Raw genomic sequence first — 20,622 nt, forward strand, 5'->3', positions numbered from 1 at the left:
TTCACATTAACGTAGTAAGAACCTCAGTTGTTAGTTCTTGTGACTATGGTAGGAGGGTTTCAGAGTGCTCATGTGACACTTGTGGGCTTCTCCCCAGATATCCTTAAGACAGAACAGTGGGCTACTTGTCCTTCACAGGAGAAATATGTGTGCCTATAGAATGATATAGATTTTTTGTCATAGTGTACAGTATTTTGGGAAACACACAGTCTTTGTTAGAAAAGAGAGGCTATTTAATCACTAAAATAAGAGCTAGGGACATACTGTCCTTCAGGAGTGCAGGAATAGCAGTCGAGTCATTTTAATAGAATATTGGCAAGAGCAGAGAGTTGTACATGCTCACAAAAGTGTTCCAATAGCAATTAACACATCTTAAATTGGAAAATATTTTCCTTGTTAGATCACGGCTACCTGAGCTTTGACAAAAACTTACACAGCATGAAGTGGCTACATAACCTTAAAAAATACCTTTTTGGCTTAAAATATCCTGACCAACTTATTATTTTAATAATCTGTTTCTGAAGCAAACTTTGAAGAAATTCAAAACTATTTAGTGATGACAAGAACAGTTAAATGTAGGTAGTGCAACTCAGACAGTGTACAACCTTCATAATAAGGTATAAAGTTTCTGACAAATTTTATATGTGCTGAGTGTATTTTGGAATGCTGATTTTTGCAGTGGAGAAATACACCAGACTAACTTCATTAAGACTTTCATATGAATTGTAGCTTTGCCCTTTAATTCGTGACTCGACAAATGCGCGCACGACAAAACCATGATGCTAAAACCGCGACATCATCAGCGCACCGACAGAAGCGCAATTTAAGGTAAGGGTTAGGTTTAGGGTTAGAGCGCGCTTCTGTCAGCGCGCTGTTGTTGGCACGCTTCAGCGCTCATTCGTCAGCGCGGTTTAGAACTCGCAGTTTTGTCACCGCGGTTTCCTCGGGCACGCTTTTGTCGGTGAACCCTTTAATTGGCTCTGATCTCTACTTTGTAAATAAATATATAACTACCACCAACTATTAAGTAGTCAACATGAAATAATCCAGAGGCTGAAAAAGCTGCAGAAGCAACACATAGGCAAAGGAATCACTAGAACTAAAATTTTAACTTAATATTTTGTTGTCCTTTCTCTGATCAATTTCTTTCCTTATTACATTGTCTTCGTATTTGCTATATAAATTAATGAGACAAATGTTATGTATCTGAAATCTAACCACCTCATTCCCATTTCATTGGACAAATGCAATGCCGCCCCCCTCAGCCTTTCCCTCTATTTGTATGAAAAAGCATTGTTATGATTTATGTAGAACATGCTCAGTCCCTGCGACTGCTTGGATGCTCTAGCCTTAAGCACCCTGAGTCAGAGTTTGTGAGTCCATGCCTTTTTGCTCCGTTCTCTCCCTATTTACTCCATGTTTGCCTCTTAACTTGGATGGATACTAATAAAATAATTACCACATTTTTCAGAATATAAGACACACCGGAGTATAAGACGCACCAAGGTTTTGAAGAGGCAAATTTAAAAAATAAGTAGGTAGGTAAATAAAGGGATAGAGGGGGAGAGAAAGAGAGAGAAATACAATAGGTAGGTAGGGATAGAGAGAGTAGTAAGTAGATAAAGTGATAGAGAGAGAAAGAGAGAGGGATAGAGAGATAGAGAAATACAGTAGGTAGGGAGGGAAATAGAGAGAGAGAGAAATAGAGAGAGATAGAGAGAGAAATACAGTAGATAGGTAGGGAGATAGAGAGAGAGTAGGTAGGTTGGTAGATAGAGGGAGAGAGAGAGAGAGAGAGAGAGAGAGAGAGAGAGAGAGAGAGAGAGAGAGAGAGAGAGAATATAGCAGGTAGGTAGGGAGAGAGAGAGAGAGTAGGTAGTAGGTAGATGTTTCCAGGTGTAGGTAGGTGGGTAGGTAGGGAGAGAGAAATACAGTAGGTAGGTAGGGAGAGAGAGAGAGAGAGTAGATATGTAGGTAGATGTTTCCAGGTGTATTTATCCATGTGCTGGAGAAGGAAATCACTGACAATCTGCAGCACCTAAAATTTTGTTTCTGCTGGCACAGCACTTGATCAAAGTAATTCTCATCAATCAATTAAAGAGCTTTCCAAAAGAGAAAAAAGTTTTTGCACTCTGCAAACCTCCCCAAAATGGCCCGTTTCTCACAAAAACGGGCCCGTTTTTAAAAAAAGGCATGAATAGCCTTGGAGGGGCTTGCAGAGTGTTCTTGGGGCCTCCCAAAACAAGCAAAAAACTGCCTGTTTTTCACGAAAATGGGCCCGTTTTTTGTAAAAAAAATTGCATGCATAGCCCGTTTTTTGCTCATTTCTGCCCTCTCCAGCCACCAGGAGCTCTCTGAAAGTCTCCATAAGGGTATGCACGGCCGTTTTGGTGAAGGGGCGGGCTTCAGGAGGCAAAAAAATGCTGTATTCAGTGTATAAAACGCACCCAGATTTTCGGCCTCTTTTTTGAGGAAAAAAGGTCCATCTTATACTCCAAAAAATATGGTAATAGTATAATGATGAAAATAAAACAAATTACTATGAAGACTTGCAGGCTCCTGTAAATCACTCAATTTTTGTGTTTGATTTGCATACTCTAAGCATGCACAAAATTAAAGAAACTAGACAGAGACAATTAAACAACAGTAAAGCAAACCACCAATAATTTATATTTTATTTTTTGTGAGGTACTCTGAATATTAAAATATCAAAGCAATTGTTTCATTCATACTTGATTAAAGAAAGAGAGTTTAGTGTAATAGTTAGGGCACTAGGCTAGAAACCAGGAGACCGCAAATTCTCATCCCATCTCAGGCTAATCAGTCAGCCAACTAGCTGACCTTGGACCAGTTACTCAGCTCTATCCACTTCCAAAATCTTGCCAAGAAAATTGCAGGGATTTTTCCCGGTAATGGCCAGGAATCAAGATTGACTTTAAAGTATCAAAGGGGACAAAAAGGGCAAAGCTATAATACCCTCTTCCCTCCCTCTTTCCACCATGGCCTCTGTACCGGCCATTTGATCTTCTTTCTGTCTTTTTCCCCCCTCTCTCCTTATAACTTTTTGCTGACCCCAAATTCAGTATTTCCAACCTGCCTGCCTGCCCTTGAATCTAAGGGTGATGGACATGTGGCAGCTAAGAGCAGGTGCAGACATGAATGTGGTGAGATGGGGGAGAAAAGGGAGGGAGATATACTGCACTTGAAAGTATCCACTTTCCTTCAGCCACCAGTGATGACTTTGCCTTCCCTCTCATTCTTCCAACCCCACAACGTATGTATCTGGAATAAACATTTTGAGTTCATGGTCTAAGCAAAACACATTTCACGTTTTGGACACAAACCACAGCAAAAAGCAGTTCCACGCATGGAACAGTTTATGTGTGGAAAGTTTTGGCTTAAGTAACAATAAGCTGTAATAGAAGAGTTCAGGATCAGTAAAGATAATGGCTCCTTTCTCCTATCTTTCTATCCCTCAGACAACTTGGAGACAAATCCTACCTCCATCCATGTTTTAAATAAACAATTTAAATTTATACATTAGGTTAATGTGTTTTTGTTTCATTTTAATTCAGCACAATATATGAATTTAGGCATTGTGGTTTGTAAACAATGTAAATTGCATTATGGGTGAACTTGACCGTGACTTGTTCAACAAACCATGATGTATAGCATACTCTGTGAAATGAGTCACTCTCTTTCCATTCCACATTCGGTAACTTGCTATGTTTCAAATACAAGTAGTCCTTGATTTACAAACATTCATTTAGTGACTGTTCGAAGTGACGGCACTGAAAAAAGTTACCGGTACTTATGACCACTTTTCACACAACCACTGCAGCATTCCCATAGTCATGTGATCAAAATTTGGGTGCTTGGGCAATTGGCATTTATTTATCTGTTGCACTGTCCTGGGATGTGATCACCCTCTGTAACCTTCCCAGCTGGCTTCTGATCAGCAAAATCAATGGGGAAAGCCAGGTTCACTGAACCACCACATGATTCGCTTAACAACCGCAGCAATTCGCTTAACAGCTGTGGCAAAACGGTAATAAAATGGGGCATAACTCACTTAACAACTGTCTTGCTTGGCAATGGAAATTTTGGGCTCCGTTGTGGTTGTAAGTTGAGGACTACCTGTACTGCATTCAGGAAAACGTCTGCTACCTTTGTATGATTATGGGGGAGAGTTTGGATTTCAGTTCAGCTTTGGGGTAAATAGGGAAAAAATTAAGACACTTACTTGTGCGTCCTGTGCATTTTGTTCATCCTGTGATACAAACACAGATGCAGCATTCTCTGGTCCAAGTAACCTGCGAGCCATTCTTTCTTCGTAGCTTAAACGCTTATGAAAAGGAAATGTGAACGTGAACATTAAAGAAAATCAGTGAACACTCAAATTTCCATTCAGTATAACACAGTTCCTGGGAATTACTCTTCTTTGATAAAGAGCAGAACAAACAACTTTGTTTTAATCACTATCGTTAGCAGATGTGAGATGTGAAAACAGCATACTTTTACTACGGGGATTCTCTGAGTAGAAGGTAAAATCTTCATTAAGCAACACAATGGGAAAAGAAGAAAATCTACCAGGAAAAACATATACAGGATGTTTTTATTAGATACCCTGTTGGTGACAGATTTAGATTTTTTTTAGATTTAAAGTTTATTTATATGCCGCCCTTTTCCCTGGGGGGACTCAGGGCGGCTCACAACTTAAAAAGGGGGGGGGGGGAGACAAACTTTTAACATATAAAACAATACATAATTAAAACACAACATTCATACTATTCGGGCGGGTTGTAGTCTTAACCCCAGGCCTGACGGGATAGCCAAGTTCTGAGGGCTGTGCGGAAGGTCTGGAGGGTGGTGAGGGTACGAATTTCCACGGGGAGATCGTTCCACAGGGTCGGAGCTGCTACCGAGAAGGCTCTCCTCCGCGTAGTTGCCAGTCGACATTGACCAGCAGATGGAACTCGGAGGAGGCCTAGTCGGTGAGATCTAATAGGTCGTGTGGAGGTAATTGGCAGTAGGCGGTCTCTCAAGTACAGCTTTGTGTTTTGTGAGCCAATCAACGGGATTCTTTGCTGCCATGTTGTTGTTATAAATAACTGCTTGAAAAAGACCAAATTCTTGAAGAAGGCTCCATAGCTGCTTCCAGGCTAGCTCTACTACAACTCAATCAATCAATCAGAATAGAGTTGGGAATGACCCTTGAGGTCTTCTAGTCTAAGCCCTTGCTCAAGCAGACAACCTATATACCATTCTGGACAAAAGGCTGTCCAGCCTCTTCTTAAAAGCCCCCAGTGATGGAGCACCCATAACCTCTGCAGGCAAGCTGTTCCACTGGTTTATTGTTCTCACTGTTAGGAAGTTTCTCCTTTGTTCTAGTTTGCTTCTATGCTTCTTCCTGGATTAAGAAAGTTTAAGGCTATTTAAATGCAGCCCTATTATTCCTCCAAGAAAAGTAATATATGATGCACCCCGAAGGATGCCAGCTTGCATTATTATTTTTTTATTTTTTTTCTTTCTTACTTTCTGTCAGCTTGTATTAGCTTTTATCTCCTGGTTTAAACATTTTAACAAAAAGTATGCATAAAAAGCAGGAGTGGGCTCCTCCTTTCTTGCCCCTCCTTCCCCACAGTAAGTAGTTATGGCATCCAGATTCCTTCTGAAAGTAGGTAGCAAATGCTAATTGTTAACATGAGATGGACAAAACTATTAAATATGCAGAAGGAAATAATTAATGATACTGAATAGTTCTGTTTTGCCTCAACTTCTCCTTTTTAACACAATACCAACCACGTCACCAAACGAAATTATTTATTTCTCTGCTCTGAAGAGAGATTGCAACCCACTACTGTTGCCAAGGTATCACACCTCGGTGACATGCAGGATGCTCACCTCAGTCAGTGGAACTTATTGTTACACTATGATTAAGAATACTGTATAACTGCATGTTTTTTCTGTGAAAAAAAATCATACAGTATAGATATCTTATTGATAACTCCCTCTTATTCTTCCACCCAGTGGTGGGTTTCCATTTTTTTTACTACAGTTTGCTTATGCGCATGTGCGGAGCTTCCTGCCACCACTACTACCAGTTTGCCCCATCCGGGCCGAGCCGGGAGCAACTCATCTCTGCTTCCACCCATGAAAAAAGAAATAAACTTCTTGTATATATTGAGAAACCCCCCTTCCTCTATTTTGGATCCCATTTCACAAGCAAACTGATATTATCCGATGCATTTGCATTAGACATCCTTACTAAAACAAATATTACCGGTGGACTTCTAGTTGTTTAAAAATAGTTGCATGTTACTAAAATGGTAGCATACAAATACACATGTGACTTTATGTACCCTGACTTTTTTCATATGGTTATTTTCAGTTTTCCACATTTAGAAGCTAAACCAATTTTTGTTTAGTTTAGCTGCAGCCTATTTAAAAATACAATAAAACTTGATTTGTGACAGTGATTATGACAGCCCACTTCCCAGACTTCAGATTTACCTTAAAAATCCAAAGGGCTCAATAGATTTTCGGCCTCCCTCCCTCTCCCCCAGGGAACTAATAAATTATTTCCAATATGTTCAAACAAATGTACATGATATGAAAATATTATATGAATGGGGCACTGATACTGCAAGCATTTTCATTTGGTCTGCAGTGAGGGGTGGTGGTAGGATTTTTATATAGCAGCTTGGATGGGGCAAGATTCAACTACACACTTTGCTTGATTTTGGTCTATATGTAAAATGATCCTAGTTACTGTAGTTTAACGATTAGTATGTTGAGTGAACCCAGCCTGTTTTAACTAAATAAACCATGGTTAAGCAAACATTTGCTTAATATAGTACTAAAAAAAAACCCCACAATTCCAGGGAGGATAGGAAAATGCCTCACCTAAGCTGATAGGTTACCTAATGAATGAATAAAACATTACATTAACTTCTGATATCTACACTTATGTAAAAAAAAGTAAACTCACTTTGCTTAGATTTAGTTTTGATAACACATGAAAGGGAACTTTAATGTAATACAAATCTGTTGTAATTTCATTCATAATGAAACATGAAAGATGGACTGAGTGCAACAGCACTAGATGGATAAGACTAAACAAACCAAGCCTTTATTGTCAATGCACATGTGTACAGTGAAATTAAATGAATGCACCTCCTCCCAGAAAACACAGAATACATCTCAATAAATAAATAAAAGAAAAAAGAAATCCCTAGACCCAAATAAGCAATAACTAGCACACATTCCCCATACATATATGTATATATATTATATTACATCGGTATAAACATGTTGCACGGTGTGCTGGCCCTGCAGGTCTATCATCTAAAACCTGATTGTGGTGTTATGTTGCATTCAGAAGTCTGACAGTAACGGTCTGACAGTAACGGTCTGACAGTAACATGAATTATACATATAGAAAGCATAGAGTTGCGGCCATTTTCTCCATTCTCTAGAATCTAATTCAATTTCCTGTCACATTAATTCAATTTCCTCCCCCTCCTTACCACTTCCTCCCTTGGTGGCTCCCCTGGAACACAGGATAATGATGTCAGAACACTTATCTAAATTATTGTGGTCATAATAAAGGGAAAATGGTAGGCATACAATACATGGTGGTGCTTTTCAGCTTTACCCCATGTTATTTGGAATTAATTGTACTTTCTTTCACAATTGGCTGATCAAAAGGGATTCATTCTTATCACAAGTTGGAACTGATTTCTTGGATCAGTTTTTCCTCTTGGATAATGTCCCAATATTAATCCCAGACCTATTATCCGTAAGTGGCTTTTGATCAAGATGTAAGTATTGGTGAGTCAAGAAATAATTCATATCAAGGTGCATGAATGAGAACTTATGTTCTAATGCTGACAAAGCTCAACAGTCTCTGAAGGACAGAAATCAAGAGTTATCCCAATTCTGAATTCAGTATATACAATATTAAACATACTGCTCAATTAATCCTGAGAGTGGTCATCTTGTGAAACACTGAACAGGGCAAGTAGCTACATCAACATACAGATGTCTTGTAAACGCATATATTTCAGAATTGGGTTTTAGCTTAATGAATCAGTATAGGGAAGTGAGGAAAAAAATTCAGAGTAATTCATCTTAAGTGGTAGTTTCATAGCCTCCCTTTTATAGGTATTCTCTACACATTGTCTTACTTGGTTCCCGTTATGCAGAAGGTTATCTTTACATCGCAGTTTCCTTTCCAAGTCTTGAATGAGGGCGTCTTTCGTTCCTTGTATCTCTTTGTCAGAAGCCTTTGGTACTTGTTTAAGGCTATCAGTTTGCGGGCTGTACATAGGCTTTGAATGACTGCTAATTAAAGGAAAAGAAGGGTGATCTTGTAATTATTAAATAGAGCTGAGTATAAAAGACAAACTATTGAAGGTAACTCTTATTGTAAGTTTATATTGTAGGTGATATGCAAGGAAAAAATCATCTGCAATATGCTGCATATCATTATTTTTTTTAAAAAAAATGGCAGTAGAAGAGGAGAAACATATATAATTATTAAGCTCTAAAAATCTTAACTGATCAACTAATTTTTTTTGTGGGATCTTTAAACTGAGATTATAAAATACAAAATATGAGAAACATAGTGTTGGAAATTACTAATGTTCAATCATTTTATTTTATTTTTTTGCTTTTGAAGACCAAGAACAATCATTTAAAGCAGTGTTTCTCAACCTTGGCCACTTGAAGATGTCCGGACTTCAACTCCCAGAATTCCCCAGCCAGCTGGGGAATTCTGGGAGTTGAAGTCCGGACATCTTCAAGTGGCCAAGGTTGAGAAACACTGATTTAAAGGGCGGGGGGACCCCAAACTCAGTGATTTGTTTACACAGTAATACTTGCTGTTAAATAACAAAATAAAGGTTTCTTTTCCCCCTTAAAGTCTATTCTACTGAGAGTGGGTGAAGAAATTTAAAGTCAGGAGAGCAGCTGCTTACTGCCTTCAAAGCTTACTTTGCTACTAGAAGCAGAATCTTTCCACTTCATTCCAATCTTTTCAAACAATGCAGATCAGGAGAGAACTGTGCTCTCAAATCTTCATCACTTATTTAACTCTAATTTATATACAAAAATTAAGCATTACATAATGTATATTCCTATTAAGACTTAATGAAGCTAGGAATTTTAGTTCATTTCTTAACAATTAATGTTTTTATATACCTATGGTGTATCATTAACAATTGTATACTGCATATCAGTATAGATGCGTAAAAGCAAATGTATTGTTAACAATTAACAGCAACTTGATAATACAATCCCGTATTTGTTATTTTGAAATGTTAAACCTATCGTGATGTCTTGTTTACTTATTATCAATTCCTATATCAAGTTATCTCTCTCTTATTATCACGGGGCTTAATTCCAGATAAGATCATGATTCCACCTTCTAGATTAATTAGGATTTCTTTCCTTACAAGATGATTTTTAAAAAAAATGTAATGGAAATGTAACACTTTTATTTACAAAATATTTTTATTTTTGTGTCACAGAGTATTGAACGCAAATAACAAGTAAATATTTAATAATTGTATAATGAAACTTTTTTTTTTGAAAAACAACTTTAATTTTTAATACATTATGGTAGGCAGTTCAGAAATCTATATTCCTTATATGCAAATTTTCTAAAAAGAATCATAGCTGGCACTGCTGTTTTCTAGTTTACGTTATTGATCCTACTAATACTAGGAAACATTCCTCCTTCTCTTGAACCTTAATACCTTCAGATTTTTATGCAGAATGAGGATGCTGCTTTCTTTGCATATATAAAGATTTGTGGGTGGGATATTTTGTATTCTATGAGACATCAGGGAACTGTCATTTATTTTCAAAAAACTGTATACCAATAAAATAGTTACCTAGCTTCTTTTTCAAGAAAGCTTTTTATAAATTCTAAAAAAGAAGAAACAACTTTTATTTTTCACTTTTTTCAGGGTAAGATTCATTATACAGTAGTAAAAGTATAATGAAGAGATAGGATGTAGCCTTCATTGATATCAGATGTATTTTCCATTGGATTGTACCCAACTATGCCATTTGTTCCAGATCAGTTGCTTAGTGCCTAGATAAATAGAACTAAAGTAGGAAATGCTCTAAGGAAAAAACTAAAACTCAATTAAACAGTACTGAAAACTGTTTCTGTCAGATGTGTTGATCACAGTTCATCCTAGCCAGAATGGCTAAAGATGACAATAGCAACTGTAAGCCAACTCATCAAATTTGAAAAAAGTTGCATTAGTGAATATACTCAACAAAGCAATGGCAGCATTTGCACAACAAGCATAGTCATAGTTACCATAATCATGGTTTACTCAACTCAATTTTCTGGATTTCCATGATACCTGGGCTGGATTTCCACAACACACTAAGCTAAACTGTGATTAATTTGTCACTGCCCAAATACATGTAGTGACACATATAAAACCTCTCATAGCAAATAGTGCTTACTCCCAAATAAGAATCCTTAAATTATTTGAGGGAATTGTGCTAAAGCTGTGTGTTATACTCACAATAAAAACATAGGATAAATCGATAATTAAATGAACTGAAATAAAATTAAATAATCATTTGTCTCAAATCTGTTAATATTTTCCTGAAATAAATCCTTAATAGATTTAGTTTTTATTATTTCAATTAGACTAGTGCATAACTTTCCAGAATTAGATTTCATTTTCAGGGCTTGTTTAAATAGGATGGCATTCTGCCTTTACTTTTATTTTTCAGCCACCACCTCTTACATAAAACTTTGGAAACTTCCGTACGTTTTGCAGAAAGTTGGCATTTGGAACAAAACAGACCTTGCACAATTAACAGTGGTTATAGTTTCCATTCCTGAGTTTCCCCTTCTAATTCCCATCTCTGCATTCAACACTTACATGCAGCATAGCTCACTCACAACAGCAACACAGCATTCAGGTTTTCATGAATGCACCTACACACAGTTCAAGGCAAGGGAAAGAGCATACTTACTTTGAGTCCACCGAGGAAGGACCTTGGCTATTATTATAATCAAAGTGAGAGGGCAACACAGAACAAAGGAATGCTGCAGGGGACTGGTTATGCATGGATGAAATTCTCGGCCCAGATGATGAGCTAGCAGGAGACTGTACAGATGCGGGTGTTACGGGAAATGAAGCGCTATATGAAGGTGAAGAGAGTGAGATTGGCGAGCTCAGCGATGAAGAGGAAGTAAATTTCTTCTCATTAGGATTACAAGGCTGGATTAAAATGGAAGACTGCTTGGTTTGCCTGCTCGGAAGCGTAGCAGAGGTCTCTGATCCTGGAGGCTGTGGCTTCCCTTGATATGTATTTTGAGACTGGATAAAGTGTTTTGGACGCTCATAATTAAACATGCTAGGTTGGTACATAGAGGACACAGATGGGAGATTACTGACACTCATGGGGAAGCTTTCACAATTGTCCTGTGTTTTAGAAGGTGAAAATAGACTTTGGGTTGGTGGTTGGAAAGAATGAGTCGATAAATTTTGTGGCCTTTCTTGGCAGGGATCCTAGGTAGGATAGAATCCCTGCCTCAGCAAAGAGTAGCTGTCTTGATGAAGATAATCCCTTTAGGAAAACAATACAAATAAGAACAGAAATAAATGGCCATGCAACAAGATTATATAGACAATCAAATTAGAAGGGAACCAATGGACAAATGCTAACATTATCCATTTTCCTCAGGAACTAGATGTTTTGTACCTACAGCATCTTTGAAATTTCCCTGCCTTATCTCCCCACCCCCACCCCAAATAATAATTTGAACAGTTTCCTCATAAACATGCTGAAATATTCTAGGAATGCTCATAGGGATTTAAAAGTTTTCAATGTACAGAAGTTATTTTAATACTCACCATCCCTATATGTGGAATATCCAATTTATTGTGATGACTTTCATTGCAATCCCCACCCTCGCCTTCCAACTGCATGGCAATTGAACCTATATTAAACTCTTTTTCTGAAATCACTGGAAAGCATTAACTATCTTTGTGAATGTTAACTTTAATTATGATTTAAAGATACAACTCATTCCTCTAAGGATGCAATGCAGATTTTATTACAATACCTTTTCATCCATGTAAAGCCTTTCTACAGTAAATGAAAATGATCACAAGTAGATATTGAATTCTATCAATGCATATCACTTAAAACAATGTAGTCAAATAAAAAATTATGCAGTACCAATACTTTATGACAAAGGCATGTTCTTTGCTTATACTGCTAAGCTTCCACCAACCAAACAAAATTTGAGTTCCAAGTAAATAAACTCTGTTATGAATCTCAAGATCAATAGGATGATGTTTTCCCCCTCTGACTATGCTCAAATTCCTTATAATGGAAACTATGGTACTGTATACATATAATTCTAACCAGATCTTAGTACCAAAGATGTGCCAAACTATAACTCAATTTTCTGACCAGCTTTTACAATATTTTTGAAACTAATGAGAAACTATATGAGGCAGATTTTTAATTAAAATAAAGTATGAAGATAAAGTTCATGAAGGAAATTATTTTCATTTTTTTTCTCTAGAGTCTAGACAAGCAGCATTTTGCTTCAATTAGGATTAAAAGAATAGAACATTTACAGATATAGTTAGCAAGAAATCTGGCTATAAATGGAGTAAGCTTAGTTATTATGTTCATTGAATATGTTGATATATCATGATTGCTACCACATGTGCATGTCAAGACATTTTTTTCCATACACAAATCCCACACTTTAGTTGGGTTATTGTTATTATAAATTGTAAATGAATTCTATAGGAAGTTCTTTAAAAAATAATTAAATATTCGATCATTTGAACAAAAAAATTAATAGTTCAAACATTCAGCTGTGTGGTAAATTTCTCAATGTATCTCTATGGAGCAAACTACAGTACTTTTTTAACAAAGCACAAAGAAACTTCTGGAAGAAATAAATAAAATAAAATAAAAGTGACTATTCCTTCTCTTCTCACTTAAAATCTCTCCAATATCTATTTTTTCACTACAGAATTTCGTATCAGCTGTTTTGCTACTATATCTGCATCCAGTATATTGCCTTCCTTTCATAGGAAGAGGCTAAACTAGGTTCCATGAGGTCATGCATTCCTCAGACAGATCAAATTATTCGGCTTTTTTTAAACGTACGATTAAAGCAGCTCTTCATTTCGACTTTTCGTATAAATGAACTTATCGAGCGGTTAAGAATTCTTATCTTGTATTTCTAACTTTCACCATGAAACAAACGCAGCAACTCGTGTAACCCAGAACCTTCCACGAAAGGGAGCACTAAGACGCTTGAATCCGTTTCAAGTGAGAGGGAACAACTTGCATATTTTAATATTCACCTTCCTCTATTAAAATAAAAGTCCGCCGCTACAATAGTTTCACACGAAACTCGTAAAAACTACCACACAAAAACCCACCTTCTTTCCCTTCCTCCCTTCTTAGTAGTGGGAATCTACTAAGCCCTTTACAAGAGACACCAACTTTCCAAATTTGGACCACGAACGCCTTGTGTAACTTATTCTGAAATGCAAAAGATTCGGTCACGACCTTCTGCAACGACTAACGTGCTTCTTGCAAGTCAAATCTTCGGCGCCACGGCCGCTTTGGCCGGACCGCGCTCCTCCGTTCCCTGAGCCAAATGTCCTGCGTGTGTGAGGTTTAAACTACCACCCACGCGGATCAGGTTCGCAAAAGCTGCTGGGCTACTACACTGGGGGCACCTCAGCCAAACCTTCCTGGCCCATAGTGCGCGCAAGTAACCCACCACCTGCACTCCTTTCAAGTATCAGTCCCTCCCGTCCTAGGCACGCTGGGCTTTCCCTGGAAGTACAGCTCCTAAAACATGCACCGCTGCGAGCCGAGCCGGGCGGGGCGGTGAGGGAAGAGGAGGAACAAAGAGGAACTTACCTGTAAGCAAAGGAAAGGATCACCTGCGGACTTACGAAGCGGTGTTGTGAAGGGAAACCAGCCATCCACTAACACAGACTAGAATCATAGTACCTCTCTATTTAAGTTTTAATAGGAGCGCGGCGATTAGCCCTTGCCAGGGAATGACATCGGAGGTATTCGCTCTTTCCAGCCACCCGGTTCGAAGTTGCCAAAATAAGAGCTTTCCCTCCCCCCGCCCTTTCTCACCCCGCCCGGCTGCTCGGCCATCCGAACTAGAGCCCGCGAGAAAGAGACGCGCTTGGCCGCTGGAAAGAGGGCAGAGCATTCCTTGCGTGCAGCTAAATGAGATAGTTAAGACAACTCGGTAACCAAGATCGTTCAGCTTAAGTTCGGCGCGGTCGACTTTTTTTTAGGCGAAAAAAGGGTTTGTCACCGGAGCTACTCTTTAAACTCTTCGGTGGGGCGCCTGCAGAAGTAGCGTGGCGGGAGGAAAGGGGATTGTCCGCTTCTAACTATTCAGACGCTGTAAATAAGCCATTTTTCGGGCCAGGGCAATGCGGTGGTGCTTGGACGAGGGATCCCGTAAAAAAGCTATATTCCAACGCTTATACTATAGAAGTGTTGTCGCCGCTGGCAACGCTGCTCTGAATCCAGCGATTACGGTGGCAACAGTCGAGGGCATTTATTTCCCTGCCTCCGCTGGCGAAAAATGCTTCATTAGAGACCATCATTTTGATCCAGAAGCTTGCCAGACGCCACATGAGCAAAATTGCTCTGGAAGCCTCCGTGCTGTAGTTAGTGGGGAGTTAACTCTGCGAAGGTTGGGAGTGAGTGCGAAGCGGCTTTGTGATTAGAAAACAGGTGAAGAGGAACTGAGTTTATTGCCCCCGCGGAGTTGTCGGGAGCGAGCGAAGGAAGGAAGGACAGAAATAAGAGTCTTAGCGGTATACAGTAAGCCGTAAAAAGTTGGATTCGCGTATCTGTCGACAAGTGCAGCCTCTTCGAGTTGGAAGTAGTTTCAAGGGACACTAAAAGGAAACCGCATTCCAGCTCGAGGGGACTTTGATTCTGAAGCGAACGCAAGCCGCGCTTCTATAGCGCCCGATCGAATTTCTTTATTTCCAACTAGCCTGCTGGCGCCCCTTTTGTTCAAGTGCCCTCGGGTTTTCCTGTCTTGAAAAGAGCACAGCGAGCTGATGGACTCGAGACGTACCTACTAACACATCACAACCGAGGAGGAAAAGAATATAGCGCTCATTTCTCTAATTCACACAAACATAGTTTACATGCTCAAATACAGATTTTTTTCAGTTATCTAATCCAGGATATGCAGCACAGTGTAGAAAACCTGTTGTGACCGATATTAGTGAAATCTTACCTCAACTTTTTATCCTTCAGATATGTAATATTGTACTTCACATCTTCTGCCTAGAGTATTCATCCTTAAATGCAATTTTTAGAGATAGCTGTGTGGAAGTGCAGGTAGTCTTCAACTTACAATCACAATTGAGCCCAAAATTTCTATTATTGAGATATTTGTTAAGTAAATTTTGCCCTATTTTACTTGAAAGAAATTAATATTATGTGCTATGGAGCAGGGGTTGACCAAATAGCCTTAAGAAAAAGAAATGTGTTACTTACCAATAGATGAGAAGCTTCCCACCCACAGGTCGCCACTACCGGTTTACACAAACCTGCTGAATACCACCTCTGAATATACTGTATGTATGTACTGTATTTTTCGGAGTATAAGATGCACCTTTTTTCCTCTAAAAAGAGGCTGAAAATCTGAGTGTGTCATATATCGAATACAGCATTTTTGCCTCCTGAAGCCCCACCCCTTCACCAAAATGGCTGTGCATAGCCTTATGGAGGCTTTCAGACAGCTCTTGGGAGCTGGGAAGAGCAGAAATGAGCAAAAAATGGGCCATTTTCTCCCCCCCCCCCCCAGCCGCCAGCAGCACTCTATGAGCCTCCATAAGGCTATGCATGCAAATTTTTTTGACAAAAAATGACCCGTTTTCAAGAAAAACGGGCCCTTTTTTGCTTAACTTTGGGCCCCCTCCAGGAGCACTCTGCAAGACACCCCCCCCCCCGGGCTATTTATGCCTTTTAAAAAAAACGATTCTGTTTTTGTGACCAACGGGCTGTTTTTGGGAGGTTTGCAAAGTGCAAACCCCCTTTTTTCCCCTTTCAGAAAGCTGTTTAATTAGAGGGATTGATGAGAATTACATTGGTCAAGTGCTGTCCCATCAGCAACAAGGTTTTAGGTGCTACAGGTCTGCGATTTCCTTCTCCAGCACATGGATAAATATACCTGGAAACATCTATCTACCTACCTATTCTCCCTCCCTCCCTACCTACTGTATTTCTCTCTCTCCCTCCTCCCCCTCTATCTACTTATATACCTACCTACTCTCTCTCTCTCTCTCCCCCACCTATCTACAGTATTTCTATTTTTCTCTCTATCCCTCTACCTACCAACCTACCTACTCTCTCTCTCTCTATCCCTACCTATCTACTGTATTTCTCTTTTCTCTCTCTCTATCCCTCTACCTACCAACCTACCTACTCTCTCTCTCTCCCTACCTATCTACTGTATTTCTCTCTCTATTTCTCTCTCTATCCCTCTACCTACCCACCTACCTACCTATCTACACACTCTCTCTCTACTTATCTATCTATCTATCTATCTATCTATCTATCTATCTATCTATCTATCTATCTATCTATCTATCTATCTATCCCTTTATCTACCTACCTACCTAACTACTCTCTTCTCTCCCTACCTACCTAGTGTTTTTCTCTCTCTTTCTCTCCCTCTCTATCCTTCTATCTACCTACCTACTTTTTAAAAAAAAATGCCTCTTCAAAACTTGGATGCGTCTTATACTCCGAAAAATATGGTATGTGTGAAAGTACAAATTACCATTCAAAAGTGTTTTATAGGAGCAAATGGCGATTAAAAATCAAGCTCAGTGTAATTAAGACAAATCTGCATTAGCTAAACATGTTTTCTACAGTATAACTGGTTGGGCAATTTCCCTTAACCCAGCAAGCAAAGTAAAGTTGTAATGTGGGGTGTTGAAGTATAAAAATTTAGAGATTAATCCTGTTTCCTAAAAATGTATGCAAAAAATGTGAGAGACTTTAAAAAAATCTCATGCTGCTAAGCAAATTAAATATATAGATCATTATATTAGATTTTAATTTTAGAAACATGTATAAGCATGCATAAATATGGTTTATTATGCCATGTGCAGAGGAAACCTAAACCCACAATTTAAATATATTCATTAATAGAAATCATCCTTTCCAAATAATACAGCTACCAGTTTTTCTTCTGCATATTGATTTGGAAAAAGGCAATCTAATGTGAGAAAATGTCATAAGGGAAAAGTGACCCTCTCATCCAATTTACTCACTCACATATTGCTGAATTTAAACAAATAAGTGAGATGTGATAATGAAACTTGAAACATGTTATAAAATCAGCCCACAGAACTGTCTGAGAAATCTGCTTACATTTGTTTGGGTAGTATAAAAACCTATTAAGTTGCAATTCTGTGCCAGCTTAACAGGGATCACGTTGCGCTAAGTAAGTAGAATTTACTTCCATAGAAGCATTCACCAAACTGAGCAGTAAATATAATACAAGCTTTTACTTAACAGAGCCAAACTGTAGTAATAGGAGTTTGTTTACTGAACAAAAAATTTTAAAAGGAAGAAAAAGTTTGTAAGTATCTTGTTTTACTTAAAAAAAATCCTGAAATGGGAAGGAATGACCTATGTGTTGAGATTAATATTAATACTAATTGAATGAGAATCTGTGCCAGGAATTTTGAGATACAGTATATAGGATCTCTTTCCATTCATCTGTTTTCATGTAGTTGCTGGCTACATAAAATAGCTGCGACTGTAAGATTATTGTACTCTTCTGCCCATGCTTACAACCCATGTGGTGAGATGAAAATGTCCATTGTTGTATAGCTTCTCATTTTTTCCTAAACATTATTTACTGTATGGTTTTACATTCAGCAGTGTTTATGCCAGAAAGGAAGAATGGAATCGAACCACAGAACCGATCAATAGACTTGATAGGCAAGGCAAGATGATATTGGAGGCAAAGCTAAAACCCCAACTTCAAAGAAATAGGAAATACTATATTTTTTGGAGTATAACTGAAAGAGGGTGAAAATCTGGGTGCATCTTATACACTGAATACAGCATTTTTGGCCTCCCGAAACCCGACCCCTTCACCAAAATGGCTGTGCATAGCCTTTAGGAAGCTTCCAGAGTGCTCCTGGGGGCGGGGTAGGTCAGAAACCAGCAAAAAATGGGCTGTTTTTTTGCTCATTCCCCCTCCCCCACCTCCAGGAGCACTCTATAAACCTCCTAAAGGCTATGCATGCCCTTATTTTGCCAAAAAACGGGGCCGTTTTTGCAAAAAACTGGCTTTTTATTGGAGGTCTGCAGAGTGCAAAAACTTTTTTTTTATTTCCCTCTTCAAAATCTTGGCGCGTCTTATACTCCGAAAAATACGATAAATATCCCCTTTATTTTTAATAGCATATGCAAATAACCTTCTACAATCTACACATCAGTGAAGTTACAATATTTTTATTTCCTGTATAAAATTATAAAGCTGTATCTCTAAGCATGTGTGTATGTAGTAATATCCATAACCCTAATTTCTGAACAAGCATATTCAGGCTCTACACATGCTGCTAGGCCACATTGTTTCCTTCAGCTGCACAGTTTAATATATTCAGCTTGCTCTATTCATTAGATGAACAAGATATTTCTGTAGGAATTGGAATATTTATGTCTGTCTGTCTGTCTGTCTGCCTGCCTGCCTGCCTGCCTGCCTGCCTGCCTGCCTGCCTACCTACCTACCTATCTACCTACCTACCTACCTACAGTATCTATCATGTGCACCAACATTACTGATATTTTATTTGGTCTTTTGCTGAGATGGAAAAGTATCAATAATAACAAAATAAGAACCATCCAGAATAGAACTGGACTTGTATAGCAGTGATTGGAACACGTCTATTAATTTAATTGTTTACTATCATGAATTCCTTCTTAAATGTGATTATGAAAAGATAAAGGACATCCTTTTAAAACGAATGAAGGCTGTTCTGAAGTCAGAAGTATGAACTAGCAGTATGAAATAGAGGAACATTGTAGTATAATCATCAACTTTGTAAAACATAAGAAAAAGGCCATCTCCCTTTGGTTAAGTCAAATTCTAGCATTTTTGACTTAGCGGGAAATCAACCTATTTACTTGAAAACTGATTTTAAAAAAAGAGACATCTCTTAAAGAGCAGCTACCAAGAACTGAGTGAATGATTAAGCGGCTTAACTTGGGGCCTAGTGTTTACTTAGTACTTCTGAGCCCCAGTAACTTTTAAGTTGTATGGACTTCAACTCCCAGAATTCCCCCACCATCAAGTTGCCTGAGGAAGTCTGAAAGCTGAAGTCTACATATCTTAAAGTTATTGAGGCTAAGAAACACTATAAATAAATCAGGTTTAAGACTGCTTTTCCCAGTAAAGCTTGGGCCATGCCAGATTGGCATGTCTGGCATAGCGAAACTCTCTTGCCAATTACCCAGCATCACCTTTGGCTTAAAGTTATATTCTATCTTCACTTTAACATGTGATGATTCTAAAGCGGATATCTTTAAATAATATTTCAATATTTTGAGCTCTAAAATAAACTTTAAATCCCAATGCAAGATGGCATGACTCAAAGAGGGATAGGTTTACTATGATCTAAGATAGATGCAGTTTAAATAGCTTTTCTAAACCATTCCTGTCTTGGATGACTTGTGCCAACCAAAACCATAACAGAACTGCATAGTATAACTTCTAAGAACTTTTAGGTTTATAGAGTTTTCTTCTAATAGCATTAAAAGAATCATGCAAATGTAATCAATTTCCAGAATCCCTTATGAAATAAATGCAATCATTTGTTCTGCTTTTCTGGAAAAGTATCACATTGATTCTGATCCTCATAATAATTCATTAAACTTGCCACCCAACTCTCAATGATTCTGGACAGATTTCATTTCATTAACCTTTTTCTAACCAGTTTAAATCTATGTGCACTCCTAGAACAATAATTAAAATGACCTCACTTGCCCTGTAAAAGGGCTTAAAATCAGTGAGACTTATTTCCAAGAGCTAATGCTGATTATATTCCAAATGGCATTAAAAACCTGCATAGTAGTATTATATAATAGTGTATTGTTTTGTCTGTCTAATCTTATTGAAGTTGAATAAAAATGGATGGTCCTTTTGCACCAGAATTCAATTATTTCTATACGTTGGTACCTTAAATATCTTTGCAGTTTATTCAAAGGCAAACTTATAATTAAAACTGGGTTCTAGATTCCCATTTGATTCAGATCATGGAATAAATTTTAAATCCCTGTTGCAAGGATTACTGATTCTGATTAAATTAGTTCATGCTGTATACAAAATGTAGCAGTCCCAGGTTATTTTCAGCCATGTCTTTCACAACCGGTACTAGCTATCTAGTCTTGTTTTAGCGCTGGAATAGGAAAAAGCACCGTACACTCTCCGCTTCCACTATACCTGTTCTAATTCTATTCAACATAACCCCAAGGCCACTCAGATTAATTTGTATAAACTGTATTTCTCTGAAACAAAAGAATTAATGATTATTG

General features: G+C 38.2%; 1 protein-coding gene across 6 annotated transcripts in view; it reads right to left on the bottom strand.

Annotated features, from left to right (window-relative positions):
* Window positions 1-20,622, bottom strand: part of MYOT (myotilin) — a 56,760-nt gene that overhangs the window by 7,248 nt on the left and 28,890 nt on the right. For 2 of the 6 annotated variants that reach the window (XM_087709506.1, XM_087709505.1), the window contains exons 7-8: window positions 8,190-8,346; window positions 4,244-4,345 (exon numbers count right to left, since the gene is read on the bottom strand). In XM_087709506.1, coding sequence (XP_087565632.1) covers window positions 4,244-4,345; window positions 8,190-8,346 — 259 coding nt within the window. Of the gene's footprint in view, window positions 1-4,243; window positions 4,346-8,189; window positions 8,347-11,010; window positions 11,608-11,894; window positions 13,489-13,581; window positions 13,748-13,941; window positions 14,091-20,622 lie in introns of those variants that run through there. The other 4 variants (XM_014071930.2, XM_014071931.2, XM_014071928.2 and 1 more) reach the window with 4 other exon arrangements.

The sequence above is a fragment of the Thamnophis sirtalis genome, unplaced genomic scaffold (genome assembly GCF_051295495.1).
Source record: "Thamnophis sirtalis isolate CommonGarterSnake01/CBP01778 unplaced genomic scaffold, rThaSir2_p1.2 scaffold_3, whole genome shotgun sequence".
Lineage (NCBI taxonomy): Eukaryota > Metazoa > Chordata > Lepidosauria > Squamata > Natricidae > Thamnophis > Thamnophis sirtalis.